The sequence below is a fragment of the Bos javanicus genome, chromosome 15 (genome assembly GCF_032452875.1).
Source record: "Bos javanicus breed banteng chromosome 15, ARS-OSU_banteng_1.0, whole genome shotgun sequence".
Lineage (NCBI taxonomy): Eukaryota > Metazoa > Chordata > Mammalia > Artiodactyla > Bovidae > Bos > Bos javanicus.
Window position 1 is genome coordinate 80,380,696 of NC_083882.1, and position 23,803 is coordinate 80,404,498.

The window sequence follows — 23,803 nt, forward strand, 5'->3', positions numbered from 1 at the left end:
TCTGATAGCATGTACATGCTCAGTCACTAAGTCGTGTCTGACTCTTTGTGACCCCGTGGACTGTAGTCCACCATGCCCCTCTGTCCATGGGATTTTCCAAGCAAGAGTACTGGAGTGGGTTAGCATTTCCTCCTCCAGGGTATCTTCTTGACTCGATCAAACCTGCATCTCCGGCAGCTCCGTCATTGGCAGGTGGATTCTTTATCCCTGCATCACCTATGTATCTCTCTTTTCTAAATAAAGCCTCCACAGAATAATGGTCAGTGCCGTTAGCTTCACTGCTGTATCCTAATGCCCAGACAGCCCCGAGCACTCAAGAAATATTTTCCTAATAAATGAGTAAGACCCAAATAGCATTAAGACTTTCTAGTAGTCAAGTCACATTGTTGAAATAAATATGTTGAGGCTCAGAAAGCTTCCCTCATCTTCCCAAATACACCAAGATTCCTGTTCAGCTCTTCCTTACCTTAATAACCATAGTCTTGACTATATTTCATAGATTTGTATAAAAGAATGTTTTCCTTTGGTATGGGTTGAGGTAATTAAACTCTTAATTCCTTCATTTGCAGGTGAGGTCTCTTTAAACCATGGAGAAGAACAATCATACGGTGACTGAGTTCATCCTTGTGGGATTCACAACAGACCCCAAGATGCAGCTGGTCCTGTTTGTGGTGTTCCTTGGTGTGTACTCCATGACCCTGGTAGGAAATACCACCCTCATAGCGTTGATCTGTAATGACTCTCGACTGCACACACCCATGTATTTTCTCATTGGGAATCTGTCTTTTCTGGATGTCTGGTACTCCTCTGTGTACACCCCAAAGATCCTAGTGACCTGCATTTCTGAAGACAAAAGCATCTCCTTCACTGGCTGTGCAGTCCAGTTCTTCTTCTCGGCGGGGCTGGCCTACAGCGAGTGCTACCTGCTGGCTGCCATGGCTTATGACCGCTATGCGGCCATTTCCAGTCCCCTGCTCTATGCTCAGGTCATGTCGAGGAGACTCTGTATCTGTTTGGTTATATATTCCTATACTGGGGGTTTTGTCAATGCAATAATACTCACCAGCAACACATTCACATTGAATTTTTGTGGTGGTAACATTATTGATGACTTTTTCTGTGATGTCCCCCCTCTCGTGAACTTGGCTTGTGATGTAAAAGAGACGTACCAGGATGTGCTGTACTTCCTCCTGGCCTCCAACGTCATCACGCCCACTGTGCTCATCCTGGCTTCCTACGCCTTCATCATTGCTGCCATCTTGCGAATTCGCTCCACCCAGGGCCGCCTCAAAGCCTTCTCCACCTGTTCCTCCCACCTGATCTCTGTCACCTTATACTATGGCTCCATTCTCTACATCTACTCCCGTCCAAGTTCCAGCTATTCCCTTGAGAGGGACAAGATGGTGTCTACATTTTACACCGTGGTGTTCCCCATGTTGAACCCCATGATCTACAGTCTGAGGAATAAAGATGTTAAAGCTGCTCTGAAAAAACTCTCCAGGTTCACATAATCTGAAGTCTAAACTGACATAAATTTCTTGAAACATTGCTCAGTGAAAACAGACTGCTTCAGAGGAAGTTTGGGAAGGAATATTAAAACACACACACACACACATCTGTTTCTTTACTCAAAAAAATTCAGTGAAAAAGTCTTTTTCTTTGCTTTAGTTTGTTTTGTTTAATAATTCTGCTATAATCTATTCTACAACTTAATAAATTCAACTTAATATAACTTTTTAAAATGATATCAAAATTTAATGCAATACAAGAGTATATATCACTTCTGAAATTCCAAATGATTAAATTTTACTATTTCCTTGGGATAGACCCATTTTCCACCTACTTGATGAGTATTAAGGGATTGTGAAGAAACCATTAAATGGATTCTTGACATTTGTGGAATATATCCCAAAATCTTCTTGTCTGATACAGTGTTTCTGTGGTAATGAAAGAGTAAGCACTGTGAAGAATTTTTTGATGGAAAGAGGAGGCAATGAGGTGTTAGATAATAAACACAGATAAAAAGAAAAATCAGAAATATCAGAACTAGTACAAATAATGAATTGACCTCAACTATTGGTTCTAAAGCTTTTATTTAACTGTATTTTATAAATGTACCCATTACAACAATAGCTATACTCTTTCAACAAAAAATTGTAACTTCTGATGTGCAAACTCCTCATTTGTCAAATGTAACCAACATTCTGTAATTTGCAGTGTTGTTGTAAAGAACATTTTTTTAATTAGTCATATCAGGTGGTCAAGAAGTAAAAAGAAAATAATTATTAAAATTATTAAAAATTAAGTAAAGTTGACCTGAAGATTTTAAATGTTGTTCTAAAATACCTTCCTTTCAATGTTTATCAATGAATGATTTTAACTTTTTTTCATAAGAAATGAGTTCCTCTGCTTTCTTCTGGTTTTCTTCCATCTTTCTCCATCTAATCTCTAGCTGATTCAGACATTTCCCACTAGCCAATGATATCATATATAGTCCATAAGTATATAATCTATACATATTATGTTCAAAGTATTTCAAAAGCTACTTGCTGAAGAGACTTGGCAGGTGGTAGACAAGTCAAACAGAGACAGAACCAATACCAGGATGTACTCACTTTTAGGGTAATAACCAGACATGGGTACTACTAAGCATTTAGCTTTCCCTTGCCATGCAAATTCACATTTGGGGATTGTAGCCTGATTTGAATTTAGCCTCTTTTTAAAGGTAAAATGTAAACTGCCTAATACATATTACAAAAATGGGGGAGGGGGGAATAACAAGATAAGTTTTTAACTTAATCACCTGTGTCAGAAGCTTATAATTCCAGATTAAAATCATAGATCCATTGTTTTGCACTTGCCTAGCTATCATTTATGCATATGTGTGGAAATTAAAACATATCTTGAAGGATCACCTACAACAAATGTTTGGAACCATTATCTTCACTTTTATAGTTCACAGTTTCTATAATCTGTTTTTATAGGCATGAAAGTATTTTTGAGAGTCAAATATATAATATCAGATTATGAACAAAAAGAGTATCTGGAGAGTTACTGTTAATTACCTTTGTTATGAATATTGATGACAGTGAAAGGATCAGTACTCTTCCAAAAGCAATAGAGATTATTATTGCTTACAATGAACTTTTTAAAATGTTAAACATAAAATGCAGAATCAGTTTTCAAAAATAGCTATATATTGCAAGCAAATCACAGGAAGAAAAACAACTAAACCTGCCTTGTACTAAATATTGACCTGTAAGGTTCTAGGTAATTAAAAAGTCCCATCATTGTCTGTGAGGGTGGGAACAAACACTGAATCTATAATACAGCAGAGCTTTAATTTGTTGGGGATTTTGTGTTTTGTTTGTTTGTTTGTTTGTTTCTATTTGCCCCATGTGATGTTGTTATTTTCCTTCATGGGGAATATGCAGTTCATCATCAGATGGATGGCATGGCAGACTACTCATTCTATCTGGAAGAGATCACACTTAAGGTAGTAATCCTAATAACATATGTTTCTCTATATTTAGAAAAGTGTTTTCTTCATAATCTAAACAATTCAAACACATTGCTTAATATTTCATCGAAGTTGAAGGCACAAGGATGACAAAGAAATAATCAATATACACAATTAGAGTTTTATGAAGGAGTTTGGAAGAACAAATATTTGTCAAATTTTGTTTCCAGCTTTTCACTATTTAAAATCTACTTCCCAATCAATAAAGTTTGCTCACCAAGATTCCAACTCAAACTATGTATTTGAAAGCCATCCAAATCTACTTTCTTTTTCAAAGAGGTCCCACAAAATCAAAGAGGATGAGTTTTTATGAAAATTGAGTACTGCAAAGTAGCAGAATGCAATATTGTAGAGCATCAAACAACTCAATGTTAGTTTTAAAAGTTTAATCACAACAAAAGAATAATCGACAGAAAATGGTTCAATCAATGATTCATCTTTTAAGCAAAATGTGTTGTATTTACTTGAAATATGGCAATGTGCACAAGCATGTTTATAAGACAATAATTTGGAAAATGCAATGCCAGCATCCTGCAAAAAGATCACCTTCATCTTTGAGGTCTTATAGTCTGTGTTGCTTTCCAGAAGGCCGCTTTAACATCTTTGTTTCTCAGGCTATAGATGAGAGGGTTGAGCAATGGATTGACCACAGTGTAAAACAGAGATGCCACTTTGTCCTTCCCAAGGGAGTAGGTGGAACTTGGCCTTGAATATGTGAAGAGCAACGATCCATAGAAGAGCATGACCGAGACCAGGTGTGAGGCACAGGTGGAGAAGGCTTTGCGCCTTCCTGAAGCCGTGCGGATCCTCAAAATAGCGAGAAGGATGTGGAAATAGGAAATGATGATGACAAGAATATTTGAGAGGACCGTGAAACCCACGAGACCCAGGAGGACCTGCTCATAGACCTTGGTGTCTGTACATGACATCGTCACCAGTGGTGGTACATCACAGAAATAGTGGTCAATAATATTTTTGCCACAGAAACTCAGGCGAAAAGTGTTGGCAGTATGTGCTATGGCATTCAAGAACCCTCCTATGTAGGAGCCAGCAACAAGCCTAGTACAGAGAGAAGGGGACATAGAACTTGAATAAAGTAGTGGGTTACAGATTGCCATGTGGCGGTCATAGGCCATGGCTGCTAGGAGATAGCACTCAGTGTAGGTTACAGCACAGGAAAAGAAAAACTGGGCTCCACATCCAGCCAATGACATGTGCTTATCCTCTGAGACACAAGTCGCCAGGATTTTGGGGGTGTACACAGAGGTGTACCAGAAATCCAAGAAAGACAGATTGCCAATGAAAAAATACATAGGTGTGTGCAGGCAAGAATCAATATGGATTAAGATAACTAAGGACATGTTACCTGACAAGGTGATCAAATAAAATATCAGAAATATTCCAAATAGGGTCAGTTTCCACCGGGGGTCTGTTGAGAGGCCCAGTAAGATGAATTCATTCAGGAGGGTACGATTTCCAACTTCCATGTCCACTAGGAGAAAGTCTGATAAGAAAAAGTTGCTAAATGATTTAATGATTTTCTATTGAAAGAAATAAACTGTATATTAAACCAGCAATTCCTAGGAAGCTTATGGACTTTTATCTCTTATTGCTTAGAATGACAGAACATCAGTCTGTGACTTAGGGGCCACTGGAATTCAAGTTAGAATCTCATTTTGAAATTTGGTCTTTCACTTCCTAATTGTTTAATGTAGAACACTTCCTCCCATAGGCACCCCAAAATTACTTTACAGAGCAACTATCAATGAGAAAAACCTGATTCCAATAGACCATATTTGGGGCCATAAAAACACTCAATAATTTTAAAATAATTCAAGCTATTGGAAGTATATTTTCTGACCCCCACGTGTTGATAATTACATTAGAAACCAGAAGTAGAAAATAGATCTATGAAAAATTCCCAAATATTTGAAAGAATATTTAAAACACTTCTAAATACTTTATAAGCAAAACTTAAAAGTACATATAGAAATTATTTTTAAGAAAGTGAAAATAAAACACAACATATTAATAAGTGGGAAATAGTAAAGCAGCACTTACAAGGAAATTTCCAGCACTGAACACCAACAAAAAATAAATAAATAAAAGCTCTTTAATTGGTGATATTTGCTTGTAAATGTGGGCAGGAAATGGCCCAGATGACAGAGTAGAACACTAAGCTCACCTCCTCCCTTGAGCACACCTAAAATATAACTATTTACAGAGCAACTATTGATTAGTATCATCTGAAGACTTTCCACAACTGAAGAAACTGAATACATAAAGAAGAAACTGTGAGATAAATAGGAGATATGATGATACAGATAAGTTGACACCTTGCATATATAGATAGAAAGATAACTATATTTACATTTCACGGTAGTCACAAAAAGAGAAGAGAGAAGAATCCAAACACAACACTAAAGATAGTCAAAAAATCACAAGAGAAGACAACAAAAAAGGAATTTTTAAAAGAATTATCAAAAAAATAACAAAATGGCATTAAGAAATACATATGAATACTTATTTTAAATATAAATGGAATATATTAGCAAGTCAAAAAATATAGAGTGGCTAAATGAATAAGAAAATAAGACCCATGTATGTACTAACTGGGCTTCCCAGGTGGCACTGGTGGTAAAGAACCACTGCCAATGCAGAAGACATAAGAGGGGCAGGTTCAATCCTTGGGTCAGGAAGATCCTCAATAGGAGGGCATGGAAATTCACTCCAGTATTCTTGCCTGGAAAATCCCTTGGGCAGAGGAGCCTCGAGGGCTACAGTTGATAGGTTTGCAAAGCGTCAGACACAACTGAAGTGACTTAGTACATACACACACATGTACCGCCTAGAAGATATTCCAGATCTAAAGATGCACACATACTGAAAGTTAAGGGATAGAAAAAAGGTATTAAATGTAACTGGAAAGAATGTGGGGTAACAATACTTTTATCAGACAAAATCAACTTTAAAACAAAGACAGTGATAGACAAAGACATTACAAAATAATAAAGACATCAATCTAACAAAGTGAATATATATATACACATATATAATGTGTGCATGCTTGGTTCTGTCCAGCTCTTTGCAAACCCATGTACTGTAACCCTCAAGACACTCCTGTGTCCACGAGCCTATCCCAGAAAGAATACTGGCATGAGTTGCCACTTCCTCCTCCAGGGGACCTTCCCAACCCGGGGATCTAACCTGTGTCTCCCGAAGCTTTTCCATTGGCAGGCAGATTCTTTACTACTGAGAAACCTGAGAAGCCCTAGACTCACAACTGGAGTCAAGATTGCCAAAAAAAATATCAACAACCTCAAATATACATATGCTACCACTTGAATGGCAGAAAGTGAAGATTAACTTAAAAAATCCTGATGAGGGTGAAAGAAGAGAATGAAAAGGCTGGCTTAAAATTCAACATTCAAAAAAGGAAGTCCATGGCATCTGGTTCCACCACTTCATGGCAAATAGATGGGTAAAAAGTGGAAACAGTGACAGATTTTATTTTCTTGGGTTCCAGAATCACTGTGGATGGTGACTGTAGCCATGAAATTAAAAGACACTCACTCTTCAGAAGAAAAGCTATGACAAAACTAGAAAGTGTGTTAAAGAGCAGAGACATCATTTTGAGGGTAGAGTCAAAGCTATGATTTTTCCAGTAGTCATGTAGGATGTGAGGAGTCGGACCATGAAAAAGGCTCAGTGCCAAGTAATTGATGCCTTTGAATTGTAGCACTGGAGAAGACTCTTGAGAGTCCCTTGGACAGCAAGGTCATCAAACCAGTCAATCTTAAAAGAAATCAGCCCTGACTATTCATTCATTGGAAGGACAGATGCTGAGACTGAAGCTCCAAAACCTTGACCACCTGATGCGAAGAGCTGACACCCTGGAAAAGACCGTGATTTTGGGAAAGACTGTGGGCAAGAGGAGAAGGGTGTGACAGAGGATAAGATGGTTGGATGGCATCATTGACTCAATGTATATGAGTTTGAGGAAACTCTAGGTTATAGTGAAGGACAAAGAAGCCTGGTGACTATAGTTCATGGGATCACAAAGAGTAGGACATGACTTAGCAACTGAACAACAACCAACCAATGGTTACTAAAAACTTCAAAGAGAAAAGTTTAAAAATTGGAAAAATAATTCAAAAAGAAACAAAACTCTAATTTCCACAGAACATTGCAAAAGCAGTCATTCGCAAGAGTTAAGTCAATAATGTTAAACTCAAGAAACAAGAATAATCTCAAATAAACAACTTCCCAGTACACTTAAAGAAACCAGAAAAAGAAGAACAAATCAAAGTTAGTAGAAATAATAAATATCAAAGTAGAAATAAGTGATAGGTACATTAGAAAAACAATAGAAGATATCAGTGTAACTAAAAATTAGTTCTTTGAAAAGTTAAAAAAAAGATAAATCTTCAGCCATATTCATTAACAAAAGAGAGAATGGCCAAATAAATAAAATTAGAAATAAAATAGAAGTTCAGTTCAGTTCAGTCGCTCAGTCGTGTCCAACTCTTTGTGACCCCATGAATTGCAGCACACCAGACCTCCCTGTCCATCACCAACTCCCGGAGTTCACTCAGACTCACGTAGTTACAACCTATTTAACAGAAATGCAGGCAATCATAAGAGAATACTAAAAACAGATAAGTGCCAACAAATTAGAAAACCTGGAGGAAATGGATAAATTCTTAGAAATATGCAATATTTAAAGACCAAATAAGGAAGAAATAGAAAATATGGGCCAACCTGTTATTGGTAATGAGATTGGAAAAAAAACCAATCAAAAAATCTTCCAATAAACAAACCTGGGACCAGATGAAATTGTATGATTTGCAACCACATGGAAGGATCTAGAGGATATTATACCAAGGGAGTAAATCAACTGCTGCTGCTTAGTTGCTTCAGTTGTGTCCAACTCTTTGCAACCCTGTGGACTGCAGCCTCCAGGCTTCTCTGTCCATGGATTTCTCCAGGCAAGAGTACTTGAGTGGGTTGCCATGCCCTCCTCCAGGGGATCTTCCCAACCCAAGGATCAAACCTGGGTCTCCTGCATTGCAGGCAGATTCTTTACCACTGAGACAACAGGGAAAGACAAATACTGTGTGATCTCATTTATATGTGTTGTCTAATAACCAGACCAAGTGGAAAAACATAACAAAACAGAATCAGGCTCAGGGGTACAAAGAACAAAGATGTGATGGCCAAAGGAAAGGAGGATTGGGGGGGTGGTGAATAAAATAGGTGAGGAACAAACTTCTGGTTTCAAAATAAATAAGTCATGGAAATGAAATGTACACCATGGTAAATACAGCCAACAGTATTGTTAAGAAGAAGAGGTATGACAATAGTTTGGAAGAAAAGGTATGACCAACCTAGACAGGATATTGAAAAGCAGAGACTACTTTGCCGACAAATGTCTGCCTAGTCAAAGCTATGGTTTTTCTAGTAGTCATGTATAGATGTGAGAGTTGGAATATGAAGAAAGCTGAGTGCCGAAGAACTGATGCTTTCTAACTGTGGTGTTGGAGAAGACTCTTGAGAGTTCCTTGGACTGCAACGAGATCAAAACAGTCAATCCTAAAGGCAGTCAATTCTGAATATACATTGGAAGGGCTGATGCTGAATCTGAAGCTCCAATAATTTGGCCACCTGATGTGAAGAACTGACTCATTGGAAAAGACCCTGATGCTGGGAAAGATTGAGGGCAGGATGAGAAAGGGATGACAGAGGATGAGATGGTTGGATGGCATCATCAAATTGATGGACATGTGTTTGAGCTAGCTCCGGGAGTTGGTGATGGAATGGGAGACTGGCATGCTTAGTCCATGGGGTTGCAAAGAGTCAGAAACAATTGAGTGACAACTGAATACTGTCAAGATGTAATAACTTTGAATGGTGGCAGATGATACCTAGAATCATCATGGTGATCATTTTGTAATGTATAAAAATATTGAATGGCAATGTTGGAAATAAACATTGTTGGTAGTTATACTTCAATTAATGCTCTAACTTTTAAAAGAGAAAGAAGGTAAAAATAAACCACAAACCAATGATCTATGTTATATACTGCAAAAGAGATAGAATTTTTTACTGATTTTCTGATTTCAAAAATAGATTCTCTTGGTGTCAAGATTCTATCCTTGGTGTCTGGGATGGCCTTGTCATTTGTTTAGGTCAACAATTTATACCATATACTATATGCCAAGCCTGGGTCTCAAGAGGCTTTGCATGTTTCTTTTCTTACTTTTGAAATGTGACTACTATGTAAACCAGTGATCAGTAAAAAGAAATAGAGGAAAACAATAAAATGGGAAAGACTAGAGATCTCTTCAAGAAAATTAGAGATACCAAGGAAACATTTCATGCAAAGATGGGCTCAATAAAGGACAGAAGTGGTATGGACCTAACAGAAGCAGAAGATACTAAGAAGAGGTGGCAAGAATACACAGAAGAGTTATACGAAAAAGTTCTTCATGACCCAGATAATCACTATGGTGTGATCAATCACCTAGAGCCAGACATCCTGGAATGTGAAGTCAAGTGGGCCTTAGGAAATATCACAATGAACAAAGCTAGTGAAGGTGATGGAATTCCAGTTGATGATTTCAAATCCTAAAAGATAATGCTGTGAAAGTGCTGCACTCAATGTGCCAGCAATTTTGGAAAACTCAGCAGTGGCCACAGGACTGGAAAAGGTCAGTTTCATTTAGTCCCAAAGAAAGGCAATGCCAAAGAATGCTGAAACTACCACACAATTGCACTGATCTCACACACTAGTAAAGTAATGCTTAGAATTCTCCAAGCCACTCTTCAACAATACGTGAACTGTGAACTACCAGCTACTAAAGCTGGTTTTATGATTTTATATTGCCAACATCTGCTAGATCATTGAAAAAGCATGAGAGTTCCAGAAAAACATCTATTTTTGCTTTATTGACTATGCCAAAGCCTTTGACTATGTGAATCACAACAAACTGTGGGAAATTCTTCAAGAGATGGGAATACCAGACCACCAGACCTGCCTCTTGAGAAATCTGTATGCAGGTCTGCTACTGCTACTGGTGCTGCTGCTGCTAAGTCGCTTCAGTCGTGTCCAACTCTCTGCGACCCCATAGACGGCAGCCCATCAGGCTCCCCCGTCCATGGGATTCTCCAGGCAAGAACATTGGAGCGGGTTGCCGTTTCCTTCTCCAATACATGAAAGTGAAAAGTGAAAGTGAAGTCGCTCAGTCATGTCTGACTCTTAGCGACCCCATGGACTGCAGCCCACCAGGCTCCTCCATCCATGGGATTTTCCAGGCAAGAGTATTGGAGTGGGGTGCCATCGCCTTCTCCGATGCAGGTCAGGAAACAACAATTAGAACTGGACATGGAACAACAGACTGGTTCCAAATAGGAAAAGGAGTATGTCCAGGCTGTATATTGTCACCCTGCTTATTTAACTTATATGCAGTGTACATCATGAGAAACACTGGGCTAGATGAAGAACAAGCTGGATCAAGATTGCCAGGATAAATATCAAGAACCACAGATATGCAGATGACACAACCTTTATGGCAAAAAGTGAGGAGGAACTAAAGAGCCTCTTGATGAAAGTGAAAGAGGAGAGTGAAAAAGTTGGCTTAAAACTCAACATTCAGAAAACAAAGATCATGACATTCAGTCGCATCACTTCATGGCAAATAGATGGGGAAACAGTGGAAATGGTGGCAGACTTTATTTTGGGAGCTCCAAAATCACTGTAGATGGTGACTGCAGCCATGAAATTAAAAGACACTTATTCCTTGGCAGGAAAGTTATGACCAACCTAGACAGCATATTAAAAAGCAGGGACATTATTTTGCCAACAAAGGTCCATAGAGTCAAAGCTATGGCTTTTCTAGTAGACATGCATGGATGTGAGAGTTGGAATATAAAGAAAGCTGAGTGCCAAAGAATTTATGCTTTTGAAATATGGTGTTGAAGACTCTTGAGAGTCCCTTCAACGATATCCAACCAGTCCATCCTAGAGGAAATGCGTCCTGATTATTCATTGGAAAGACTGATGCTGAAGCCTAAACTCCAATACTGTGGCCAGTATTGGAAGAGCTGATGGGAAGAGCTGACTCATTTGAAAAGACCCTGATGCTGGGAGAGATTGAAGGTGGGAGGAGATGGAGATGACAGAGGAAGAGATGGTTGGATGGCATCACTGACTCAATGGACATACGTTTGAGTAAACTCCAGGAGTTGGGAGACCTGGTGTGCTAGAGTCCATGGGGTCACAAAGAGTCAAACATGACTGAGTGACTGAACTAAACTGAACCATGTAAATAAACCTAGGTTAGCTTTCTGGATAATAAGACATCTGACTTCATTCTCTTTTTGACTCTAGCTGACAGCAAGCTGGACCCCAGACTTGTGAGTGGGTCCATTCATCCTCATCTAGCTCTCACTGAATTAGCAGCTGGGCACAGGCATGTCAGCCAGCCTAGCTCTGAGAAGACAGGGCTGGTGTGGTCAGCCTTGCAAAACCACCAGGTTGAACTGGCACCTGAGTTCAAATCCTGATTTCATCCCTTGATATTTCTGCAATCTTGGGAAAGTACTTAATATCCACCATCTCACATCTCTATAACTTTTAAAAGGTAGGAAAATGTCAGTTTTATAGATTAAATGAGCAGCCCAGGCTGTGGACAAAAAGTAAACCCAGTAGAAGCTGGTAAGAGTAAGATTTAGACTGGTGATGTCCTTCAGAACTTTTTTTAAAACTTTGAGTAAATATTTTTGTTACCTATTTGCATGTAATTTGACAAAGGAGCATCACGTTCAGTGTGCAAAGTTCAATGGCCTTGGATGAAGGAATCCTGTGATAGGGACAGGGCCTGACGCTTACCATTTGTGTGATTTTTTTTTTTTAATTCTGGTTTAACAGACACAATGACATAATGCCTGTATAATTTTAAGAGAGTCACCTGTCCTCCCTGGAACACAAGTTTATCACATGAAGAAATATGTTGATCCTTTTCTAGAACCAACTTTCTGTGATTCCAGTTTGTTAAAACCTCTTATAACCTCTATAAAATCTATCATAAATATAAGAACATGTAACCTCACCTGCAATGATACAGTGTGGAGAAGAGATTAACAACCTTTATGCTATGCATATATCTTTGTAGACATTAAGCATATCATCATCTTGGCTTAAGTGAGAGATGAAATATATCCTTATTTTGACATGAAGATTTGCATTGTCATACTTGTTTCTATAATAATCAATAATTTGAACTTGTGTACATTCCTTAATTTCTTTATCAGGAAAATAATTAACTGCTCTTAAATTTTTGAAATGTTAAACCTCTTTGAAAACCTAACAAAAGCAATGTATGTTCTCCCCAAATTCCAAAACTGCATGTATGTTTAAACAAACAAAATTTTAGAGGGTTCAAGAATCCCTATAAATCTACCCATAGATTTTGTGGTCATGATTCTAAATTAAAAAGTCTACCTGTAAAAGGGGCTTACCTGGTAGCTCAGGCGTTAAAGAATCTGCCTGCCATGGAAGAGACCCGGATTCAATCCCCGGGGCAGGAAGATCCTCTGGAGAAGGGAAGTCAACCCATGCCAATATTCTTGCCAGAGGAATTCCATGGACAGAGGAGTCTGGCAGGCCATAGTCCATGAGGTCAGAAAGAGTCAGACAAGACTGAGTGACTCACACACCCAGTAAAAGATATCTAATGCTAATATTCTATACTCCTAAGAAATGCTGCTGCTGCTGCTGCTAAGTCACTCCAGTTGTGTCGGACCCTGTGCGACCCCATAGATGGCAGCCCACCAGGCTCGCCCGTCCCTGGGATTCTCAAGGCAAAGAACACTGGAGTGGGTTGCCATTTCCTTCTCCAATGCAGGAAAGTGAAAAGTGAAAGTGAAGTTGCTCAGTCGTGTCCAACTCTTAGCGACCCCATGGACTGCAGCCTACCAGGCTCCTCCGTCCATGGGATTTTCCAGGCAAGAGTACTGGAGTGGGGTGCCATTGCCTTCTCCATCCTAAGAGATGAGTAACAAATAATTCAAACTTCAGAATTTTGCAATTGAATTCCTAACCTTCAGTCCTCCAAAGTGATCTCTCTGTTCATTTGTTATATCAGGTAGCAAATTCTATTATTCTAGCTTCTCACACTACAAATTTGGAATCAGTCTACTTTCTTTTTCCTCCTATTTCCTCCTCAAACTTCCCTCTGAAGTTTGCACCTAAAAAATGAGCACCAAGAAGTTAAAATATTACACCTATAGTTGAGTCAACACGGAGTATCAGAATCACTAGAGTCAAAAAGCATGTCACCTTGTATGTCCTCTTGTTTTCTCCACTGTGTAAAATAATATGTGATGAGTCAGCATAACTGTCACACTGAATTCGAATTCTAGATGGGAGTTAACGTATATCATTAATGGACCTCTGCTTAGAAGTGTGTGTGTATGTGTGTGTGCATGCACATGTGTGCATTTGGCATAAGGCACACTTTGTACTTCTCTTCTGATTTCAACTGAAGTCGAGTGAACGTGTAAGTCTCTCAGTCGTGTCTGACTCTTTGTGACCCATGGACTGTAGCTCTTCTGACCATGGAATTATCCAGGCAAGACCACTGGAATGGGTAGCCATTCTCTTTTCCAGGGGATCTTCCCAACCCAGGGATAAAACTCAGATCTCCTGAACTGCAGGGAGGTTCCTTATTGTCTGTGTTACCAGGGAAGCCCAACTGAGGTCAAAGAGAAGCCAAATCACTTAACTGCCTCTGATCTGAGATGCTTACCTTTGACCAGAAGGAGACTCCTGGGAGTGATACTCTTTTCTGTCTCCTCCAAAGTTTCAGCCTGCTTTGTAAGACCTGATATATTTATTTCTTCAGGAGCCCTTTGGGATTCCTTCCACACAGAAGCCCAGAAATATGTACCATAGTCTCCAAAGACATAATTAGAGTTCATTTGAAGTATGGGGATAATGTGTTAATTAGAATATAAGAATATGATGAGTACTTTATTAAAAATTGGTTCTTTAAATGGATTTAAGTCACAATCTTACTATTAAATATGTCTTATAATTGAAACTCTCCAAATTGTATTAATTAGACTTCTCCAAAATGAATCATGCAATCCATAATTTTCTTCTTTGCCATATGCTCTTCTCTCTGTCAAGGCCACACTTCCTTTTCTGATTCATTAGACAATTCCTACCCACCATTGTTGTTATGGTTTGAATTGTATCCCTTCAAAACTCTTTTGTTGGAGCCCTAACCTCACCTGGCTTACTAACTCAGAATATGACTGCATTTGTAGATGGTGGTGATAGTCACGTCTGGTTCCTTGCGACCCTGTGGACTGAAGCCTTCCAGGCTTCTCTGTCCTTGGGATTTTCAGAGCAAGAATACTGGAGTGGGTTGCCATTTCCTTCCCCAGGGATCTTCCCAACCTAAGGATTGAACCCACATCTCCTGCATTTCAGGTGGATTCTTTACTACAGAGCCACCAGAGAAGCAGGTAGGGCCTTAAGAGACATGATTAAGTTAAAATGAGGTGACTAGGATAACCCTTAATCCAATATTACTTGTCAGTCAGTCAGTTCAGTGGCTCAGTCATGTCCAAATCTTTGCTACCCCAAGGACTGAAACACCCAGGCTTTCCTGTGCATCACCAACTCCTGGAGTCTTCTCAGACAAATGTCCATTGAGTCGGTGAAGCCATCCAGTCATCTCATCCTCTTTCCTTCCCTTCTCCTCCTGCCTTTAATCTTTCCCAGCAGTAGGGTCTTTTCAAATGAGTCAGCTCTTCACATCAGTGGCCAAAGTATTGGAGTTTCAGCATCAGCACCAGTCCTTCCATTGAATATTCAGGACTGATCTCCTTTAGGATGGACTGGTTGGATCTCCTAGGTGTCCAAGGGACTCTTAAGAGTCTTTTCCAACACCACAGTTCAAAAGCATCAATTCTTCCACGCTCAGCTTTCTTTATAGTCCAACTCTCACACCTATACATGACTACTGGACATAGCTTTGACTCTATGGACCTTTGTTGGCAAAGTAATATCTCTGCTTTTTAATATGCTGTCTGCTGCTGTTTCTGCTGCTAAGTCACTTCAGTTGTGTCCAACTCTGTGCGACCCCATAGACAGCAGCCCACCAGGCTCCCCCATCCCTGGGATTCTCCAGGCAAGAACACTGGAGTGGATTGCCATTTCCTTCTCCAATGCACGAAAGTGAAAAGTGAAGGTGAAGTCGATCAGTAGTGTCTGACTCTTCACGACCCCATGGACTGCAGCCTACCAGGCTCCTCCATCCATGGGATTTTCCAGGCTAGAGTACTGGAGTTGGGTACCATTGCCTTCTCTGAATATGCTGTCTAGGTTGGGCACAACTTTCCTTCCAAGGAGTAAGCATCCTCTAATTTCATGGCTAGAATCACCATCTGCAGTGATTTTGGAGGTCAAAAAGATAGTCTGTCACTGTTTCCTCATCTATTTGCCATGAAGTGATGCAACCAGATGCCATGATCTTAGTTTTCTGAATGTTGAGTTTTAAGCCAACTTTTTACTCTCCTCTTTCACTTTCATCAAGAGGCTTTTGAGTTCATTTTCACTTTCTTCCATAAAGGTGGTATCATCTGCATATCTAAGGTTATTGATATTTATCCCAGGAATCTTGATTTCAGCTTGTGCTTCATCCAGTTAGGCATTTCTCATGATGTACGCTGCATAGATGTTAAATAAGCAGGGTGACAATATATGGCTTTGATGTACTCCTTTCCTGACTTGGAACCAGTCTGTTTTGCCATGTACAATTCTAACTGTTGCTCCTTTACCTGCATACAGATTTCTTAGGAGGCAGGTCAGGTGGTCTGATGTTCCAATGTCTTTAAGATTTTTCCACAGTTTGTTGTGATCCACACAGTCAAAAGCTTTGGCATAGTCAATAAAGAAGAAGTAGATGTTTTTCTGGAACTCTCTTGCTTTTTCTAAATATCTTTATTAAAGAGAAAACTGAGATTTGGACACATAAAAAGAGATACCAGGAATGCTTGTACACAGAGGAAAAACTGATGTGTGGAAAACACAAGAGGGTTGTTGTTTTTCAGTCGCTCAGTCATGTCCGACTGTTTGTGACCCCATTGACTGCAGCACACCAGGTTTCCCTGTCCTTCACCATTTCCCAGATTTTGCTCAAACTCATGTCCACTGTGATACCATCCAACCATTTGCTCCTCTGTTGTGAGAGTGGCCATCTACAAACAGAAGACAGCAACCCTGATGGCATTTTAACCTTGGCCTTTTATCATACAGAAATGTGATAAAATAAATTACTGTTGTTTATGTCACCCAGTCCATGATATTTTGTTATAACCTATGAAAGCAATATACTTTCTTATCAACAGTAGGGCTTCTTTATGCTGGTAAACATCACGTTTTACATGTGCAAAGACTACTTAAGTTAGGGAATGAGATGACCATAATAAAACATTCTCTAAGTTTTAATTAATGTATACACAAAGCTGAACATGTAAATAAATATGAAAATTGGTGGGATCTTAACTGATATCAGTCATTCATTCATCATATAGAGATTTTTCAGGCCTTCCCTGATAGCTCAATTGGTAAAGAATCTGCCTGCAATGCAGGAGACCCCAGTTTGATTCCTGGGTTGGGAAGATCCACTGGAGAAGGGATAGGCTACCTACTCCAGTATTCTTGGGCTTCCCTTGTGGCTCAGCTAGTAAAGAATCTGACTGCAATTCGGGAGCCCTGGGTTCAATCCCTGGGTTGGGAAGATTCCCTGGAGAAGGGAAAGGCTATCCACTCCAGTATTCTGGCCTAGAGAATTCCATGGACAGTATAGTCCCTGAGGTTGCAAAGATTTGGACATGACTGAGCAGTTTTCACTTTCACTTTCATTGAGACTTTCATTCTGAATCTCTCTTAGATATAGAGCTGTTTAAAATCTTTCTTTTTTGTCCCTCTACTTATCTATTTCTTTTTTGTTGTTGTTGTTATTTATTTTTTTAATTTTATTTTATTTTTAAACTTTACATAATTGTATTAGTTTTGCCAAATATCAAAATGAATCCGCCACAGGTATACATGTGTTCCCCATCCTGAACCCTCCTCCCTCCTCCCTCCCCATACCATCCCTCTTGGTCGTCCGGTGTACAAGACAGCAAAAGAGACAATGATGTACTTATCTATTTCTATCTACATCTCCATTTATGTTTGAAGTCTTCAGTTCAGTTCAGTTCAGTCACTCAGTCATATCCGAATCTTGGCGACCCCGTGGACTGCAGCACACCAGGCCTCCCTATCCATTGTCAACTGCCGGGGTTTACTCAAGCTCCTGCCCATTGAGTTGGTGATGCCATCTAACCATGTCATCCTCTATCTTCCCCTTCTCCTCCTGCCTTCAATCTTTCCCAGCATCAGGGTTTTGTCCAGCATCAGGGTCTTCGCATCAGGTGGACAAAATATTGGAGTTTCAGCTTCAGTATCAGTCCTTCCAATGAATATTCAGGACTGATCTCTTTAGGATGGACTGGTTGGGTGTCATAGCTATCCAAGGGACTCTCAAGAGTCTTCTCCAATACCATGGTTCAAAAGCATCAATTCTTCAACACTCAGCTTTCATTATAGTCCAACTCTCACATCCACACATGACAACAGGAAAAATCGTAACTTTGACTAGATGGACCTTTGTTGGAAAAGTAATATCTCTGCTTTACTATGGTCTAGGTTGGCCATAATTTTCCTTAAACGAGCAAGCATCTTTTAATTTCATGGCTGCAGTCACCATCTACAGTGACTTTGGAGCCCCCCAAAATGAAGTCTCTCACTGTTTCCATTGTTTCCCCATCTATTTGCCATGAAGTGATGTGACCAGATGCCATGATCTTAGCTTTCTGAATGTTGAGCTTTAGGCCAACTTTTTCAGTCTCCTCTTTCACTTTCATCAAGAGGCTCTTTAGTTCTTCACTTTCTGCCATAAGTGTGGTGTCATCTGCACATCTGAGGTTACTGATATTTCTCCAGGCAATCTTAATTCCAGATTGTGTTTCATCTGGTCCAGCATTTCTCACGATGTGCTTTGCAAATAAGTTAAATAAATGGTGACAATATACAGCCGTGACATACTCTTTTCCCCATTTGGAACCAGTCTGTTGTTTCATGTCCAGTTCTAACTGTTGCTTCTTGATCTGCATACAGATTTCTCAGGAGGCAGGTAAGCTGATCTTCTATTCCTATCTCTTGAAGAATTTTCCATAGTTTGCTGTGATCCACACAGTTAAAGGCTTTGGCATAGTCAATAAAGCAAAAAAATAGATGTTTTTCTGGAACTCTCTTGTTTTTTTGATGAGCCAACAGATGTTGGCAATTTGATCTCTGGTTCCTCTGCCTTTTCTGCAACCAGCTTGAACATCTGGAAGTTCACAGTTCATGTACTGGCTTGGAGAATCTTGAGCACTACCTTGCTAGCATGTGAAAGTGAAAGTGAAGTCGCTCAGTTGTGTCCCACCCTTTGCAACCCCATAGACTGTAGCCACCAGCCTCCTCCGTCCATGGAATTTTCCAGCCGAGAATACTGGAGTGGGTTGCCATTTCCTGCTCCAGGGAATCTTCCTGACGCAGGGATCGAGCCCGGGTTTCCTGCATTGCAGGCAGATGCTTTACCTCGGAGCCACCTGGAAAGTTCATGCTAGTGTGTGTTCAGTTCAGTTCAGTAGCTCAGTCGTGTCTGACTCTTTGCGACCCCATGAATCCTAGCACACCAGGCCTCCCTGTCCGTCACCAACTCCCGGAGTTCACTCAGACTCACATCCACTGTGTCAGTGATGCCATCCAGCCATCTCATCCTCTGTCGTCCCCTTCTCCTCCTGCCCCAAATCCCTCCCAGCATCAGAGTCTTTTCCAATGAGTCAACTCTTCACATGAGGTGGCCAAAGTACTGGAGTTTCAGCTTTAGCATCATTCCTTCCAAAGAAATCCAAGGGCTGATCTCCTTCAGAATGGATTGGTTGGATCTCCTTGCAGTCCAAGGGACTCTCAAGAGTCTTCTCCAACACCACAGTTCAAAAGCATTAATTCTTCTGCACTCAGCTTTCTTCACGGTCCAACTCTCACATCTATACATGACCACAGGAAAAACCATAGCTTTGACTATACAGACCTTTGTTGGCAAAGCAATGTCTCTGATTTTCAATATGCTATCTAGGTTGGTCATAACTTTCCTTCCAAGGAGTAAGCGTCTTTTAATTTCATGGCTGCAGTCACCATCTGCAGTGATTTTGGAGCCCCAAAAAATAAAGTCTGACACTGTTTCCACTGTTTCCCCATCTATTTCCCATGAAGTGATGGGACCAGATGCCATGATCTTGGTTTTCTGAATGTTGAGTTTTAAGCCAACTTTTTCACTCTCCTCTTTCACCTTCATCAAGAGACTTTTTAGTTCCTCTTCACTTTCTGCCATAAGGGTGGTGTCATCTGCATATCTGAGGTTATTGATATTTCTCCCGGCAATCTTGATTCTAGCTTGTGCTTTTTCCAGCCCGGTGTTTCTTGTGATGTACTCTGCATATGAGTTAAATAAGCAGGGTAACAATATACAGCATTGATGTACTCCTTTTCCTATTTGGAATCAGTATGTTGTTCCATGTCCAGTTCTTACTGTTGCTTCCTGACCTGTATACAGATTTCTCAAGAGGCAGGTCAGGTGGTCTGGTATTCCCATCTCTTTCAGAATTGTCCATAGTTTATTGTGATCCACACAGGCAAAGGCTTTGGCATAGTCAATAAAGCAGAAATAGATGTTTTTCTGGAACTCTCTTGCTTTTTTGATGATCCAGTGAATGTTGGCAATTTGGTCTCTGGTTCCTCTGCCTTTTCTAAAACCAGCTTGAACATCAGGAGGTTCATGCTTCATGTATTGCTGAAGCCTGGCTTGGAGAATTTTGAGCATTACTTTACTAGCGTGTGAGATGAGTACAATTGTGTGGTAGTTTGAGCATTCTTTGGCATTTCCTTTCTTTGGGATTGGAATGAAAACTGACCTTTTCCAGTCCTGTGGCCACTGCTGAGTTTTCCAAATTTCCTGGCATATTGAGTGCAGCATTTTCACAGCATCATCTTTCAGGATTTGAAATAGCTCAACTGAAATTCCATCATCTCCACTAGCTTTGTTCGTAGTGATGCTTTCTAAGGCCCACTTGACTTCACATTCCAGGATATCTGGCTCTAGGTCAGAGATCACACCATTGTGATTATATGGGTCGTGAAGATCTTTTTTGTACATTTCTTCTATGTATTCTTGCCACCTCTTCTTAATATCTTCTGCTTCTGTTAGGTCCATACCATTTCTGTCCTTTATGTGGCCATCTTTGCATGAAATGTTCCCTCGGTATCTCTACTTTTCATGAAGAGATCTCTAATCTTTCCCATTCTATTGTTTTCCTCTATTTCTTTGCACTGGTTACTGAGGAAGGCTTTCTTATCTCTCCTTGCTATTTTTTGGATCTCTGCATTCAAATAGGATTATCTTTCCTTTCCTCCTTTGCCTTTAGTGTCTCTTCTTTTCGGAGCTATTTGTAAGGCCTCCTCTGACAACCATCTTGCCTTTTTGCATTTCTTTTTCTTGGAGATGGTCTTGATCCCTGCCTCCTGTGTAATGTCATGAACCTCTCTCCATAGTTCTTCAGGCACTCTGTCTATCAAATCTAATTCATTGAGTCTATTTGTCACTTCCACCATATAATCATAAGGGATTTGACTTAGGTTATACCTGAATGGTCTAGTGATTTTCCTTACTCTCCAAGGGCAAAGGTCAAGCCCCAGCAAGATGGTAGCAGGGGCAAAATTGTGTTTAGAATCAAACCCCATACCTGCCAGAGACACTCAATGGGCTCAAACATATCTTGTGCACACCAGTACCCAGAGATCCCACAGATACTGAGACAGAACTGTGTTTGAGTGTCTCCTGTGGAGGTACAGGTCAGCAGTGTACTGCCACAGTGGCAGGGGTTCTGGGTATGGCATAAGCCCTCCTGGAGGAGGTCGCCATTAATGCCACCATAGAGCCGCAAGAACTTACACAGGATTTGGAAACAGACTCTGGGAGGACACTAACAGAACCTTGTGAACCAGGCCAGGGGAAAGGAGAAGTGAACCCAAAGACTGACCCAGACTTGCCGGTGAGTGTCCAGTTGTCTCTGGTGGAGCTGTGGGTTGGTGGTGGTACTGCAGGGTTGGGGGCAATGAGTGTAACAGTTCGTCCATGGGACCTTTTGAAGGAGGTCACAATTATCTTCATTATGCCCACCATAATTTGGCCTCAGGTCAAATAACAAGAAGGGAACACAGCCCCTCCCTTCAACAGAAAATCAGATTAAAGATTTACTGAACATGACCCTGATGGGAACAAGACCCAGTGTTCTCTCTCCCATCAGGAAGTTTCCATAAGCCTCTTATCTTTCTCCATCAGAGGGCAGACAGACTGAACACCGCAATCACAGAAAACTAACCAATCTGATCACATGGACTACAGCCTTGTCTAACTCAATGAAACTTTGAGCCATGCCGTGTAGGGTCACCCAAGATGGGTGGGTCATGGTGGAGAGTTCTGACAAAATGTGGTCCACTGGAGAAGGGAAAGACACTCAAGTATTCTTGCCTTGAGAACCCCATGAATAGCATAGTCTATATTTACCTTTTGCCAAACCATCTGTTGGTGATGGTGACCTCAAAAGCAGAAAAGAACCAGACCTGAGAGTCACTGATTATTAGGAAGATGATGCTTCCCAAGAACTTGAACTGCAATGTAGTCTAGCCTATCCCCAACTCCAAAGGTTTTGGTCATTTATTTAAAAATCAAACAAATACATATGGAAACCCCAACAACTAAATAAGCATTGCAATTGCTTACAATTAAAAATGAACAAACACACAGTTCCTGCTTTTAAGAAAGATCACTTAATCATGGAAAATGTAATTCCAAGCAAGTTATTAGAATACAATATCTCTTCCACAGAAGTATAATAACAAACAAGCAAGAAAAGACTGTTAGAGAATTTTATCATGTGTACTTTTGTCAAATGAAAAACAAAAAAGGAAAAATTAGCACCAAGTTTGATATCTTTATTCAAAGGAAAACAATGCATGAATGGTGGACTACAGTGCCTCACAGGCAGTGCAAACTCTTTCTTAGGGATTTTGGATAACAGCAAATTTTATAGAGTATTAGAAGCAGCAAGCTCCAGCAGTTAGTGATGGGCAGGGAAGCCTGTTGTGCAGCTGTCCATGGGGTCTCAAAGAGTCAGACACAGTTGAGCAACTGAACTGACTGAGAAGCAGCAATGCAGAAAGAGGGCATGATTGGTGGGGTTTTCATATTTGACCTTGATGGGTCTAAGGGCAGGCTTCTCCAAGACGTGGCCCTCTGGCATGTAGATTATTTTGAGCTGTAACCTATCAAGACTTAAAGAGTCAGACTGGTGAATATATGATTTGGTGTTTTTATAAAATGTTTTAAAGTTTCCACCAAATTTATTTATTCACTCTTTAAAAGATTTTGTAGTTTCTTGTGTAAAACTACAGAAGAGATACTTTCATTACCAACTAGTACTTTAAAGTATATTGTCTTTAAGTCTTTCCTAGTCTTTTGAGGTAAAATTACTATATAAATACATGTTCCTGGTTAGAAGAGAAAATGAAACTGAGAGTCTTTGTGTCTTGTTTATTGGATAAGTTCACAGTTTATACAATTCCTAGTAATTTCTCCAAGTCTTTTAATTACCTTTTTCCTGCCTTTATCAGAGGACTGGCCACAGCAGGGAATGGAGGACTAAGAATTTCAGAGAAATTCAAGTTAAGAGGAAACTTTTCCTTCATTTCAATCCATTCTCTGATCAACTTCCAGAGTAAACCTTGAAAATGTAAATCTGATCATGTTACATCCTCATGATGGTATTGTTTCCATTTCTGTTGTTTTCAAGTCCAAACACCTTATATGGCTTCCAGTAAGCTTGATGAGCTGATAACATTCATGGTTCATTTCTGGATGCTCTCTCCAAACCATCTTAAGTTAATCACTCTCAGCTTCTGTGCTCATCAGGCTCTCTCTTACATTACAGCTCACAGTTGAATTGACCTTTGGGGACTGGTAGATCAGATATACAAAGCTTCTGGTCAAGTGGAACATTTACCTGAACATAAAAGTTCGGTTTTACTGACAGGCACCCAAGGCAAAAGAGATTCCATCTTGG

At 40.0% G+C, this 23,803-nt stretch overlaps 2 protein-coding genes across 2 annotated transcripts; one reads left to right on the plus strand and one right to left on the minus strand.

Moving 5' to 3' along the window:
• Nucleotides 1-587: 587 nt before the first annotated feature.
• Nucleotides 588-1,511, plus strand: LOC133261110 (olfactory receptor 9G19-like). Its single transcript, XM_061439667.1, has one exon. The coding sequence runs from the start codon at nt 588-590 to the stop codon at nt 1,509-1,511; it is 924 nt and encodes a 307-aa protein (XP_061295651.1).
• Nucleotides 1,512-4,068: 2,557 nt separating this feature from the next.
• On the minus strand, nt 4,069-5,350 carry LOC133261111 (olfactory receptor 9G4-like). The gene has a single exon (XM_061439668.1). It carries the CDS (start codon nt 5,005-5,007, stop codon nt 4,069-4,071), a length of 939 nt encoding a protein of 312 aa, XP_061295652.1. The 5' UTR covers nt 5,008-5,350.
• Between the last annotated feature and the right edge of the window lie 18,453 nt (nt 5,351-23,803).